Source organism: Plecotus auritus (assembly GCF_963455305.1).
Source record: "Plecotus auritus genome assembly, chromosome: X".
In the NCBI taxonomy this organism is placed as follows: domain Eukaryota; kingdom Metazoa; phylum Chordata; class Mammalia; order Chiroptera; family Vespertilionidae; genus Plecotus; species Plecotus auritus.
In genome coordinates this window covers 5,543,671-5,559,071 of record NC_137784.1, presented here as the reverse complement: position 1 = coordinate 5,559,071, position 15,401 = coordinate 5,543,671, and the positions used below count along the sequence as shown (strand labels likewise).

Sequence of the window (15,401 nt, the reverse complement as noted above, 5' to 3'; positions counted from 1 at the left end):
AAAAATATAATTCAATTTCGCGGGAATATCGCGTAATTCTCCCATTACAGGGTCGTAGGTCACCATGGTTTGAGGTGCTAAAAATCCACCTGATGTTCTCATGCCACCCCTCAAGCTTTGCCATCACCAGCTGCTTGGACTCTGGTCCTGTGATTGACTTCCATGACAAATGCTGCTTGTCAACTTTAATGCCTTTGAGGAACTACACTGCCCACAGTTTTGGCATAAAATTTGAATATCATTTTCATGGCATCTCAAACTACCTTCTGACTAATGAGTTTTGAAATACTCAGTATGCTATTATTGTCATTAAAAAATATGCCCATGAAACCAAAAGACTTCCTTGTAAATACAGTCATCACATTATCATTCAATGCAAAACAATGGAAATGACCTAAATGTTAATTACATAGGAAGTCATTCAGTAAACTGTGTTAAATGCAGCTGTTTATTTTATATTTATAAAGAATTTTTAATGATACAGGAACACAGTGACTTGTAAAAATTTAAGCATACAATTATGTGTCTATGATATTAACTATGCAAAATATAAAGATTACAGAAAATGGAGAGATAGCAGAGATTATATCTGGCTGGTAGAATTTCTAATATCTATATGTATAAAAGCCTAAGCGACCGTTACGACCGAACAACCAGAACGACTGGTCGGCCAGTCGCTACGACACGCACTGACCACCAGGGGGCAGACGCTCAATTCAGGAGCTTCCTCCTGGTGGTCAGTGCGCTCCCACAGCCAACCTCCTGCAACTGGCCAACCTTCTCCAGTCCCTCCCCCTAGCCAGTAGGCCCCCATCGGCCTGGCCCCGATCAGCCCAGCCTCAATCTGCCCTGATCGCTGGCCAGGCCTAGGGATCCCACCTGTGCACGAATTTATGCACTGGGCCTCTAGTGTATATATAATTTCCTTCATACATTGCATATTCTCAAAACAGTTTGCAGTAAATTTATCTTACTTTTATAGTCAGAACAAACATGTTAAAAACCTGTTGATATTGTTATTTGGACCCCTGAATTCATGTGGGTATCCTATCACTTTTCTGAAATTCAAATCTATTTATTAATAGTTAATATATTCCTAGGCTTCAAAAATCAAAATAAAATATAAAGCGAGGATGGGGGCCCACCCATACGCTCTATCTACCTGGTCCCTCTCAACACATAACCACCTGTACTCCCCCTTTATAGCCTTAAACGCTGCTGTTTGATTTGTGAGCCTTCCGGTCATCACTATGTAAACACAAGACTATATATATAACCTCCTTTTCTTTTTAAACAGTTTTGTCTCTTACTATTTCACTTTAAAAATATATTCTACATCACCTCATAGAGCATTTCCTTTTTCTTTCCCCCCACAGCGTTCCTGTATTTCATATTAATTTTTAAAGCAAAATTTTCATGAACCCATTTCTTAGAATTTGCTCATTCGGTGTGCTATTTTAGAAGAGCAATATAAAAACGAACTCTAGGGCGAGTATGTGCACGTTAGCAAGACAATATCTTTCATTTAGTATAGTGAGTATTCTACTTTCTAGGGTTTTTTGTTTTGTTTTGTTTTGTTTTGGTTAATCCTCATCTAAGGACATTTTCCCATTGATTTTTACATAAAGTGGAAAGGAAGGGGAGAGACAGAGAAACATCGATGTGAGAGAGACACATCAATTAGTTGCCTCCTGAGCATGCCCCAACCAGGGGCCAGGGATCGAACCTGCAACCTAGGTACTTGCCCTTCAGTTCTTCATTTCCTTTTCCCAGTATACTGCGTGTGAGGTACCCTAACCATGGGTTCTTTAATAACACAATGAAGTCCACACCTAGTTAAGTGTGTTAGAAAGGTTATCTGTAATCCTCTCCCGGCAGGAGCAAAACAATGGGCTTAATCGGAGCGAACTGGGATTTTCAGGACTGGCCGGAAAGGAAAGGAAACAAATGTGAGTCTGGGAGGATCTGGGCTGATGCAGCGCTGGGTCCTAGGGGGCAGGGGTAGGCAGTCCTTCGCTGCCAGCGTCCAACAGGCACAACGAACAAGCACTGGCAAGAGATCTAATAGTTCGGGAGCAGTTCGAGCTGTTCAATGGAGTATGGAAGCAAGCCGATGTGTGATCATCAATATCTGCCGCGTGCACTGCTGTGTGGTGTCACTCAGATTCAGTCACAACTCATCAATACTCAACATCTACTCTGAACTAAGGAGGTGGCCCTCAAAGAGCTCATAAGTGACGCACAATCCCAAACGGGACTCAACCTTAATGCAACATGTAGCAGTCCACGATGGCCATAATAATGCCGTGTAACAAACCGCCCCCCAGCTCAGCGTCACCCCACAACAAGCATGTGTTTGCATGCTGCAGGTCCGCAGCTGATGCTGTGCCGTGTGAATCCAGCTTTGGTACCAGCAGGCTAACCCAGGAAACTCTTCCTATATAACAGTGTTAGAAACAAACAAAAAAATGCACACCACCTCTCCACCTCTACCCAAACTGAACTCTCTGACTCATACCCACATTCCGTTGGCCAAAGCAGGAGGAACTGTAACGTCACGCTGAAAAGGCATGGATACAGGGAAGGTTTATGAATTGGGGGGAAAAACACACTCTACCACATGGTGAATAAATGCGATGACAAATGTAGGGCACGCGACACCCAGCAGACTGGGTACACAGCTGGACTGAATTTCCCAGCCTCACTCGCAGCTAGTTGCGGCCGGGGTGCTGGCTAATGAAGCATGGGTAGAACGATGCACTTCGGTTCCAGCGATGGACCTTCTGAGCCTCCCACCCTATCGCCCCCATTCCTTTGCCCTCATCTGTCAGCTGAACGTGAAGGGCAGCACATCCTTGAATCTCACAGCGAAGGAGCGAGTGCCCTCATCTTCCAGGTTCTCAACAAAGCTCCCTCCCTCCCTCCATCAGGAAGGCCGGGGCGGGGCTCCACGTGAGCAAGAAATAAGCCACCATGAATCAAGGGGATAATGTGCTAAAGCTTAACTAACCGGAGCTGGTAGTTGAGCCACTTAACCCAGGATTGGGGAGTTGGAGAACGCTCCATGGATCAAGCTTAGGTTACATATTGAAACATGAAAGACAAACAGTATTTTTCCAGGTAAAAAGGGGGCAAGAGAAAAATTGTTCCGGACGAAATGAAGACTATGGGTAAAAAGGCTCAGAGGTGTGACATGACTACAGTATTGAACTCTGCAAAAGCAGCCAGACAATACGCAAACAAATGAGCATGGCTGTGTTTCAATAAAACTTTATTTAAAAAACTCGTAGTAGAGCCTGGCTTGTGTGGCTCAGTGGTTGATCACCCTCCCATGAACCAGGCAGGAGGTCAGGGTTCACTTCCCAGTCAGGGCACATGTGCAGGTTGTGGGCTCCATCCCCAGTAGGGGGCGTGCAGGAGGCAGCCAATCAATGATCCTCTCTCATCATTGATGTTTCTCTCTCTCTCCCTCTCCTTTCCTCTCTGAAATCAATAAAAATATATTGATTTTTTTAAAAAGCAACTGCAATGGTGTGATGACTGACCCCCATGAAGAACAGTCTAGAATAAGCCAGGTGGTTTCAGGCTGTCGTCTTCAGCCAGTTCAACACTCTTGCCACTTAAATACTGTGTATAAATACACTCTTTCCTACATTCACTGGGCGAAGTTCACATTAATTTTAAGCACACTGGCCTACTGTTTGCTTTAAAGCTCATCTCTGTCAGTTAATTGCCATGTTCTTATTTTCAAATTAAGCAAATTTCACAGAATTTATGAGATATCTGAAAAACAACCAAGATGAAAATGAAAACCCAATAGTAAATTATAATTGCAGGGCAATTGCTTTTCCTTTTCAGACTTGAGAAACATTTCTTTCAGAAAAATGATAGTATTTCCCTATCATTCATAAAGGACTTCCTCAACTGAAAGCTTGCTGACATTTTAAAAACCCATTAGAACATAATCATAATTTTGCTCGAGCTAAGAGCAGTAAAACACAGATTTCTTAGGAGTCCAAGTTGATTACTTTTAACCAGCCATTATAGGAAAAAAAAAAAAAATCATGCTTCGAATGTCAAAACAGAATAAAAGTTTATTCTCTGAGACCTAGTCCAAAAGCAGGCCATTTACTTTGAACTTGTATAGCCCTTTCCATTCCTGAGTTACTGATCATGGTCATTGTTCAGCGAAACAAATAATGACCATTTATCCGCAAGAAGAATCGGAATGGCTTCTTTATGACTCGGCCCACTATTTAGTACAGAGTATCTATCGGATGCCAGGCGCTGCCAACCATACTTGAAAATATATTTCTACCAGAAGAGTGCAGGCAGGAAACCCTTCTCATCTTCTTGCCAGGAAAAAAAAAAAAAAATGGGAATGCTAACTTTGTTATCTAAAACGAAGGCTTAGATTTCTTCAAGATAATTTTCACAGCTTAAGTACATAATGACCTAAATGGCTCAGAAGGGAGGTGGCATTCTTGTCCCATGTTTTCGCTGGAGAAACTGAAGGTAGTGTCGAGTTTTTCCTGACATGGCTCTCAATCAAACCGTACAAAAGTTGGGTTCCACTCAACTCCAAATGAATACCCCCCACCTGAAGCCCTGTGCCTACAACTAAATGCACTTAGCGAGTTTTCTTTCCATTGGGAAAAAAGATGAACGAAGGTCATCAGCCATGGGGACCGGGAGGCTCAAGTGTACCGTAAGGAAATACCCGGCACTCTCCCGAGGACTTATCAGCTCCCCGGCACACGTCGGTTGAGGCTGTGCAAGTACTATTGCCAATTCTTTTTCCATCCATGTTGTCAACTGGCAGGTGAAAGGCCTATGGAAGGCAAGCATCACTCTGACAAGTCGCTCTTTAGCCCAAAGAAAGCACTCTGCTTTAGTGACCAAAAAAACAAGCATGCAAAATTGTCCCCAGCGCAACCAATACAGCAGGACAATAGAGTCACTCCTAATGGCCAGTGTCCCAAAGTTCACTCAATGATTTGAGGCCAGAAGCTTAAGTAAAGATAAGGTCTATGTGAATTGTGAATGCACGCTGATGAATGCATGTATTTAATATGCTAAATTGGCCCAGCCATCGTGGCTCAGTGGTTGAGCATCAACCTATGAACCAGGAGGTCACGGTTCGGCGTGCAGGAGGCAGCCAATCAATGATTTTCCCTCATCATTAATGTTTCTATTCCTCTCCCTTCCTCTCTGAAATCAATAATAAATATATATTCTTTAAATGCTAAATGTGACATATGTCGACAAGGTTTCTCTCCATAACCAAACTCTAGCCAGACCTCTCTGAGCCCTTTCTTGTATCAACCTTATAGGCCTCAACCTTGGCCTATAAAGACTTGATCAAGCCCTGGCTGGTTTGGCTCAGTGGACAGAGCATCGGCCTGCGGACTGAAGGGTCCCAGGTTCGATTCTGGTCAAGGACATGTACCTTGGTTGCGGGCACATCCCCAGTAGGGGGTGTGCAGGAGGCAGCTGATTGATGTTTCTCTCTCATCGATGTTTGTAACTCTCTATCCCTCTCCTTTCCTCTCTGTAAACAATTAATAAAATATATTTTTTAAAAAAAGACTTGATCAAACACCTAGTTTCTTTTTCAAAAACATATTTTTTTAATTGCCTGGCCAGTGTGGCTCAATGGTTGAGCATCAACCCATGAACCAGGAGGTCATGGTTCGTTTCGGCTTGATCCCCAGTAGGGGGCATGGAGGAGGCAGCCGATTGATGATTCTCATCATTGATGTGTCTATCTCTCCCTCCCTCTCCCTTCCTCTCTGAAATCAATAAGAAAACATTTTTTTAATCGATATTTAGAGAGACAGGAGGGGAGAGGGAGAAACATCCATGTGAGAGCAAAAGATCAATTGGCTGCCTCCTGTATGCCTCCTACCGGGAATGGAGCCCACAGGCCAGGCATCCATCCCACAACTAGGCCCTGTGCCCTGAACTGGCAATCTTTTTTTTTTTTTTTAATATATTTTATTGATATTTACAGAGAGGAAAGGAGAGGGATAGAGAGTTAGAAACATCGATGAGAGAGAAACATCGATCAGCTGCCTCCTGCACACCCCCCACTGCGGATGTGCCCGCAACCAACGCACATGCCCTTGACCGGAATCGAACCCGGGACCCCTCAGTCCGCAGGCCGACGCTCTATCCACTGAGCCAAACTGGTTTCGGCGAACTGGCAATCTTTGGGTGCACAAGACAAAGCCCACCCTACTGACCCACCCTGGCAGGGCAACACTTACTTGCTAACAGCTCAAGGCCACATCCCTAGTATGACTCCAGCCCCCTTAATGCGCTTGCCTGAGAAAATTCAAGGCTGCCGAAGGACTTTCCTGTTTGTCCCAGCCAACTCCTGAAGACAGGGCCCATCTCCCAGCCTCTGTGGGAGGAGCAGCCTAACTTGGGTGAGTGGCAGTAGCAAACGGGGATGGGTTCCAGGTGCATCAAGTCCCCCTTTCTCACTTTTTTAAAAAAAAATATATATTTTATTGATTTTTCACAGAGAGGAAGGGAGAGGGACAGAGAGTTAGAAACATCGATGAGAGAGAAACATCAACCAGCTGCCTCCTGCACACCCCCTACTGGGGATGTGCCCGCAACCAAGGTACATGCCCTTGACCTGAATCGAACCTGGGACCTTTCAGTCCGCAGGCCGACGCTCTATCCACTGAGCCAAACCGGTCAGGGCCCTTTCTCACTTTTTGTAATTACTCACTTCCCTGCCTCAACGGAGACCCCAGCTCCCTATGGCCCCTTTTTCCCTTTATTTATTTTTTATTATTTTATTTTTGTTCTGTTGTTCATCCTCACCGGAGGATATTTTTCCATTGATTTTTAGGGAGAATGGAAGGGAGGAGGAGGGACAGAGAGAAACACTGATGTCAGAGAAACACATCGAATCGGTTGCCTCCTGCACGAGCCCCGATCAGAGTCCAGGCTGGGAAGGAGCCTGCAACCAAAATATGTGCCTTTAACCAGGAGCCGACGCTCTATCCCAGCCGTGAGCAAACTACGGCCCGCGGGCCGGATCCGGCCCGTTCGGCTGTTCTATCCGGCCCGCGGAGCCGAAAGAGCGGAGGGTTCTCTTGCTCTCCCCTCCGCTCCTTCCACAGCAGCAGTGTTAACATGGCAACGTCGGGAAACACGGCCGCAGCTCCTTCTTCTGAGTGGGCGGATTTATATCCCCATTCAGTAGAAGGAACAACCTCTCAGTCTTCCAGAGGCTCCTTGTAATGCCCGCGGACGCCCCCCCGACATCACCCTGGGAATGCGGAGACACGTTATCGGGGTGATGGAGGGAGACACGCCCCTGGAGAGCACAGTATCAGAGCCTTAGCTAAAAAGGAGACCAACAACACTGTTCCCACTGAAGTGGATGCTTTAAAGACCAAAAACCTTTCAACCCAGTCTACATGGCCATCTACATCTACATCCCGGGCATAATTTGGAAGCTGCACTAAAGAAAATGTTTAATTTACTGTTTACACATTTTGTTCTTTTCTATTTGTTTTAGTTTTAAATTATTTTATCATATTTGTTTAATTGGAAAGGCTTTTGTACCTTTCCTTTGTTAGGCAATTTTATTTTGCCTTTGCCATCTTCAATATAAGGTATGTTATTGTGCTATGATTCCTCCATTTTTTGAAGTTTCAAATTATAATAATTAGTGTTTACATTCTTCTTGTTAAAATGTTTGAAATGAATAAAACTATTGAAATAAAAAAAAAAAGACCATACCCTTTTTTTTTTTAAATATATATATTTTATTGCTTTTTTACAGAGAGGAAGGGAGAGGGATAGAGAGTTAGAAACATCGATGAGAGAGAAACATCGATCAGCTGCCTCCTGCACACCTCCTACTGGGGATGTGCCCGCAACCAAGGTACATGCCCTTGACAGGAATCAAACCTGGGACCCTTCAGTCCCCAAGCCGACGCTCTATCCACTGAGCCAAACCGGTTAGGGCTGACCATACCCTTTTATGTAATGATGTTTACTTTGAATTTATATTAGTTCACACAAACACTCCATCCATGCTTTTGTTCCGGCCCTCCGGTCCAGTTTAAGAACCCATTGTGGCCCTCGAGTCAAAAAGTTTGCCCACCCCTGCTCTATCCACTGAGCCAAAACTCTATTTTCCCTTTAAAATGCCTAGTCACCGCTGCACAAATGAACGTTGTGTGGATTTCACACTGGCCTCTTTTCCCTACTGCGATAGTATATTACTGAGTAAAATCTGTCCGTACCCCTTTAACTAGTGTCTGGGTTTGCCGGTCTTTGACAGTGTGTATTTGGTGATACGTGTGCCCACACACATGTGTTGATTATGTAAAGAGGAGAAAATAGGAAAAGGCATTAACCCAGGGGTCGGCAAACTGTTTCTGCAAAGAACAGAGAGTATGTCAGGCTGTGCAGGCCATGAGGTCTCCGGAGCATCCATTCAACTTGGCTCTCGTGGAGTAAAGGGAGCCACAGACAACCCTCAAAGGCATGAGCGTACCCATGCGCCAGTAAACCTTTATGGACACTGACATGTGGATTCTATGTTATATTTCTTTTAACTTTTTTGAACCACTTACCAATTTACACAAAATAAAATTTAAACCATTCTTAGCTCAGTAAGCCAGATTTGGGCCATTGGCCATAGTTTGCCAACCTCTGGTTTGACCTGTTTAGAAATGTCTTTTCTTTCTATGATTAGCTTTCAAAGTTCAAGATCATTTGATGCTAAGATTGGTAGATTTCGGGACTGTATTTCTCAACAAGTCAAGAGTTGCTCTCAATTTTCTCATTGAGCCAAGTATGAAATCAGTGATTTTTAAAAAATACATTTTTACTGATTTCAGAGAGGAAGGGAGATGGAGAGATAGAAACAGCAGTGATGAGAGAGAATCATTGATTGGCTGCCTCTTGCATGCCCCCTACTGGGGATCGAGCCCGCAGCCCAGCGTGTGCTCTTGACTGGAATCGAACCTGGGACCCTTTGGTCCGCAGACCAACGCTCTATCCACTAAGCCAAACCAGCTAGGGCGAAATCAGTGATTTTTAAAAAATATATTTTATTGATTTTTTACAGAGAGGAAGGAAGAGGGATAGAGAGAAACATCGATGAGAGAGAAACATCGATCAGCTGCCTCCTGCACACTCCTTACTGGGTATGTGCCCGCAACCAAGGTACATGCCCTTGACCGGAATCGAACCTGGGACCCTTGAGTCCGCAGGCCAATGCTCTATCCACTGAGCCAAACGGGCGAAATTTTTAAGTCCATTCCTTAAAGATAAATTTTCTGTTTCACCAATAATGTATATTCTCTCGCAGCTAAACTTCCATGGCAAACTCCAAATGAAACAGTAATCAAGTTGATCTCTCTCTCTCTCTCTCTCTCTCTCTCTCTCTCTCTCTCGCTCTCTCTCTCTCTGAGAGAATGAATAGCTGGAAGATCCATAAATAGAAAGTTAGAATTTCCAGGTTATGCTTTTAAAGTATAAGTAAGTTTCACTGCAGCTGAAATCTATATCAATTCTGAGAGCAAGAAGTTGAAATTCACTTGAGAGAGACAGAGAAAGAAACAGAGACACAGAGACAGAGAGACACAGAGAGAAAGAGAAAGAGAGGCGCTTGAAATGGTACACAGCCTGCTCTAGAAATCTCTCCCCTGAAACTGCTAGCGACTAGACTCTCACAGCTGCAAACTAGCAACCCCTGGGCAGGTAGAGTTAAATATTCCTAAAACAGAAATCTAGTTCTGTTATGAAACTGTTCATCATTTCACCTCCTGACAGCCAGGAAAATCAGCAGAACTCAGAAAGGGCTCCGACGGTGAGCAAGTAGCATTGTTCATAAAATTCAAATGCAGAGTCTCGGGGAGTTTTTCTCTGCCTGCCTCCAGAACTCACTGTTATCAGCCAGGTGAAGGCAATTACTCGGGTAAAAAGGGAGATGGGAAAGTCTGACCTTGCGCGTTGCTTCTTTAACTTCCCCTTTGCCTGGGAAATAGTAAATTCTGAACAAGATCAAGGTGAAAAATAGTTTTGTGGTCTCTGAATAGATTTTATATACACATTTGAGGGAACTATAAATACATATATAATTTTATTCCTCCTCAAATGCATGATTCTTGTAACTAAATTAGCACTTTATTATTACAAATGTTAGCGACTGCTATATACCACAGAAGAACCCATAAAACTACAAGGTGGGGTAATGTACTGGGAAAGCAGCTTCCCAACCTACCTATTACTACAAGAAGTGATCTTCATGTTCATAATTGGGACCCAATCATCTCAAAGTGTTTGGCTTTTTGCTTCAAGAAGAGACGTGAAATCGTGCTATTGGATCCACAAGCACACTGCTAAGTTTAATAACACCCCTGGAGTTTCGGGTTTCACATCACTTCCCTTCGGGGCATAATCATATGTCTTTCTACTGAGTTGGAGTCTTCTGTAAACACTTCAAAGCCTGCATGTGCTTTACAAACAAAATAGTCGATTCAAAGAACAGTACCCATCAAAATATCTGCCTATTTGAATACTATGAGGGGCTGATAAGCCAATCATCTGTGATGCTCTCATCTACAAGGATGGCAAGTGATATATAACTGTTACCAAGGAAACAACGCAGTAAGACGACATGTAAACCATCAAGCAGTTGAATAAGGAAATTAAAAGAACAAGAAATAAACATCTCCCGGTAGATTCCTGACACATGGCGCCACCCACGATGAATGCACTCAAGGGTCACAACTTGCCAGCTAGGCCAACGTTTGGCAGCATTTTTTCAAATGAGGATCATCAGACAGTACTGGGTTCAATCTGAACTCCAAATTTTCCCATGATTAAAAGGGCATAGATGCTGGGAATCGGTGGTCAAATGTAGATCCTTTTAAAAGTTAAAATATACGGCTTATTAATTCCAGTGTGGATTAATATTTTCTTGAAATTCTCTGTCATTACCACCCTCTTTCCTCACAGACAGGCCATTTAGCAAATACCAGGTAAGCTTTCGACAGCAAATGCTGTCTGAATTAACATTTAGAAACTCAAGTTCTTGGGACTCAAAGGCAAGGTTAGGGCCTGGGAGAGCTATGTTTGTTCATCTCTAAGCCCAGAGAATTTTAAGCACTCAAGTAACTACGTGGATCAAAGCTAAATCCTTTAGGAAGATTATCCATTCTGAAATCAGCAAAATCCGGCAGTGTAAGCACTTTTCTACTTCACCTTTGAGAAAAGAACTTCATTTCTGTAACAGTGTTTAAATCTCACACACAAGGCTATTCCGTCAAGGGCTGGAGCCAGCAGCTGCCAACATGTGTTTCTGCATGCTGATGACTCTCTGGTTCGGCTCGGGGCCGGTCGGAGCAACAAAAGGAATGTGCTTATGGTAGGAAGGTCCCTTCGTGGACACAGGAGTCCAGAGCAGGAGCAGCGTCTGGCTTCAGAATAAACACTCCTTCCACATCCCCTTAAGGACAGAAAGTGAAATTCACACCCATTTACTAAATCCCAACCTCTCTTTAAAGTAACATACAGCCTGGCTGGGGTTTTGCAAAAAAACTCAAAGTCAGTAAAAAGAGCAGGAAACAGCTTTTCCCTGACACTCAGCAGCCCTCTTCCAAGCTCCAGAGTTTAAGGACTAAATCCAGGCTTCGGATGGTTTGTTCATCTTAGCATTTTTATCAGTGGAGGCCACCGAAATCGAACTTGATTACTTTACAATGTACTATTGGTTGAACTTCTTCTTCCGCAGAGTCTCTGCCCATCACACAGATGGCACCGGGCCACCGCTAAACTGTTGCTCCCAGCTGTTTCCCACCCCTGGCCCACGATCTGACAGCTGCGTGTCAATGAGCAATAGACGGCAGCATGCACCGAGGTAACAGAGGTGTGAAGCCACGGCCCTCGGTGACGCTGGCATGAAGCCAGTCTGCCACGCTACAGTCACCCTCGCCTTGACATGCGTGTTGTCTGATCTGCAGGGCAACAACTCTTCACGGGCTGCGCCAAGACCGACTGTTTACACACCAACTGTATACCTCGCATCCCTCCAGGCTAACTCACACTGGGGCCCTTCCCCCCGGGGGAAAGCTGCCTGTGACATGAAGATTGTCTGAAGTGTGTGAGCAGAGAGGGAAGGCGGAGATAGGCAAGAATAAATAAAGACCTGTAGCCGGCCGAGGCAGGCACATGTGAGCGGAATGTTTCCCAGATGGCCCCAGGGTCATTAGCAAAGCGAGGCTGCTCATTCTCACCTGATGCAATGAACACTAAGGAATGGGCGGAAACCTCCAATTATTCTCCCCCGACTGCAAGCCCTGGAAAACCCCTCTGCTAGCTCCTGAGGCTGTGGCGGCGCCTGCTATGGAGTCCCAGGGGCGAAGGCCAGTCTTAGGGGCACCTGGGCACAGAAGGTGGGCAGGGTCTTCTAAGACTTTCCGCCTAGGCCCGGCCAGGTTACGGCCATACAGGCACAGACCCACCTCCTGGGTCTCAAGGAAGACGTGGGAAGCTAAGCGGGCAGCAGGCAGCTCTGACCATGGCACACGAGGGGGCCGAAATGTGGACACGTCGTTTGTTCCTCTCGCCCGGCCAGAGAAATCTGCCTGGAGTGCTGACTTTTCTTTCCGTTCAGCAACATGGAAGCACATTTCGCAGTCTTTCAAGGCTTCGGACGCCCCCCGTCACCCAAAGAAAGGCTAAAGGTCTTTGTCTTCTGTCTCCTTGAATTCGGCATGTAGGTCACTGCTGGGAACAGCTGGTCCGCCTACAAGCGGAGTTTTATGGGGTGTGGGGTCTGATCCCGTGCTGGGGGAAGGGGCCACTTGTGGTCCCTGCTGCTCGGAAGGACCCAAGCCCTAAGGACTCCTGGCTTTGCCTGGCAGTAGCAATTACACGCATCTTCTCTCAGCCCCAAAGCATCCCCGCCGCCCCACGCGCCACTGGGTCTCCCGTGGGAAAGCAAACTGCCGCGAATACCGCTGTGGGCTCTGGGCGTGTGTTTCCGTGTGTGGTCCACACCCGCGGAGCCACAAGCCCCAACAGCCAGTAAGCAAGAAGTTGCACGCAGCAGCCCCCCGCCGCCTGGTTTGGGTCCGATCTCAAGCCCCCGCTGCTCTCTCCAGCTTTTGCTTCGCCCCCGACTCCCTGCAAATAGAGCCCCAAGTTGCCCGCGGAGGCGGCCCTGGGTGCAAAGGAACCGGCGCAGCCCCTACCTCGAGAGCTTGGCAATCTTCACGAAGCTGAAGACATCCATGCAGGCGGCCGGGGACCCCGTGCGCCGCGGCTCCGACGCCCCGTCTCAGGCCAGCAGCGGCAGCCTCCGCAGCCCCATGGCCGGCGGGACCTCAGCGCGCCCCGGGGCTGGAGTGGCGTTGGCGGCGGCGGGCGGCGGCGGCGGCCCGGGCGAGGCTGCACCTGGAGGCGGTGGCTGCTACCCCCCTCCGGCCGCGAGCTGCGTGTGCATCCCCGAGCAGGACCGTGGATGGGCGCCCGCGCAGGGAAAACTCAATTGAGAGCGGGGCGGGCAGGCGGCGAGGGGCGGGGAGAGCGGGCCGGGTCCTGCGCTGCGCCCGGAGCGCCCCAGCCCAGGGGAGGGGGGGGGGCGGGAAGAACCGCTCGACGTCTAGCCAGGCTGGGGAGAGGGGCGCTGTGACGGCTCCCCCGCCCGCCAGCCCGGCTGCCCCGCGCGCCAAGGAGCGCAGACCGAGCCGGGAGCCGGCCACCCAGCCTGGCACACACAGGCGCACCCCTCCCGGCACTGCAGCTGCCTCCCTGCTCCTTCCTCAGGCAGCGTCCCTGCTCCACCCCCCACCCCCAGCCGCGGAGGGGGTGAAGGGTTGTGGCTCTCCTGCCACCCGCTGTGTGTGCCTCCAGATCGGAGATCGGATCGCACAGTCTCGGGCACCCGGGACGGCGAACGCTCCCCCCACCCTCCCCAAAGCAAAGGAGAGCCGAGCGACCGCAGGTTGCCCGCTTCACAAACAGAACGAGCGATGGGAATCGGAGGGCTGGCCGCGGCTGGGCGGACGGTCAGGGGGCCGTGGAGGGAGTTGGCCAGCGCAGTGGGCTCCACTCGGAGAGCGCAGAGTTCCCACCGTGCCCCCCGGAACCGCTGGAGCGAGACGTGCCAGCTGGGCTGGCTGGGAATGTGTGTCTCTGGACCGCAGCGGCGGCGGGGAAGCGTCGGAGAAATCAGAAAATAAGATGGGGAGGCATTTGGGGGTGGCGGCACACACAGCGGATTCTTACTAGAGGGGCACGGAGCTGGGGGTTCTGGGCGCCATTGGCACGGAGGCGAATTGGCACGGGGTTCGCAAATGGGAAGGAGAAGGGATGAGATGGGGATCTGGCAGGCAGCGCCAGCGGCTTTCTCAAAGCCATCAGCGGGTGGAGAAGGGAAAAACAAAACCGTGCTCAAAAAAAACAAAACCAGAAATACTCACCTCAGGCAGAGTAAACTCCAAGTTGCAGCCATTGAGAACTAGCCTGGTCTTTTACATAATTAGCTCCGATAATCACCCCTCTTCAGGAACTCAGACTGTCTCCCCGGGGCGCAGGCTTCTCTGGCCCCCTTTTTCTTGTTCTTTCTCTTGGAGTCTCCAGGCCTCTTGTCCAAAATCCTTTCAAACCTCTCCCCAGACTCCCTGAAGGTCAGATGGCCGCACAAAGTGTGTGTTCTCCCCCCGCCCCAACCACCCCCCCAGCAGCCTTCACCTGATGGCAGGCCCCGCAGGGATCCCGCCCCCGAAATGTTGGAGGATCTGGCCAGTGCGCTGCTGGCTGTCAGAGGGATGAGGGAAAAGGAAATGGGCTTAAAGTTCTCAGACTCCTGCTCCTAGCCTGATCTGTCGCTGCATTTCAAGTCTTCAGCATTCCAACCCACCACTGCCACTTTTTTTTCCGAAAGGCATTTCTTTCAACAATTAAAAATAAAATCGGTGGCAATCCGAAAAATCTAAATGGTTTGAAACGCAGGCACTATGATTGCATTATTTTCAAAATAAACAGAATCCATTTCCCTTTAGCTTCTTAAAGACAGACGAGTTGAATTGCACGGACAAGGTTACTACTCATGATTACACGAGGCGAGAGGGACCTTGGCTTTTGAACTCCCTATCGTTCGTGGGAAATAATTATAGTTTGGGTCTGCACTGTGCCTTTTGTTTTGAAGCACTTTGCATTTGAGTCTCATAGCAACCCTGTCATATAAAGTAAGGCAGCATGGTTAAAAACGAAAATTCTTTTCTTTTTATGCCACGGTCTGTTCTCGATGTGCTAGATAAAGAGATGCCTTTTAAACATGGGTCAGATCAAGTTCCTTGTCCTGTCCAAACTCTGCACAAGCTCTCCATTCTCTTTGAAGCTGAACCTGACCTCCT

The 15,401-nt window shown here is 47.5% G+C and overlaps 1 protein-coding gene across 4 annotated transcripts in view; it reads right to left on the bottom strand.

Annotated features, from left to right (window-relative positions):
• Positions 1-14,694, bottom strand: part of FRMPD4 (FERM and PDZ domain containing 4) — a 529,962-nt gene extending 515,268 nt beyond the window's left edge. For 2 of the 4 annotated variants that reach the window (XM_080652462.1, XM_080652460.1), the window contains exon 1: positions 14,466-14,694. In XM_080652462.1, the coding sequence (XP_080508588.1) occupies positions 14,466-14,497 (32 nt within the window). In that variant the 5' untranslated portion in view covers positions 14,498-14,694. Of the gene's footprint in view, positions 1-13,235; positions 13,315-14,465 lie in introns of those variants that run through there. The other 2 variants (XM_080652461.1, XM_080652459.1) reach the window with 1 other exon arrangement.
• Positions 14,695-15,401: the final 707 nt, after the last annotated feature.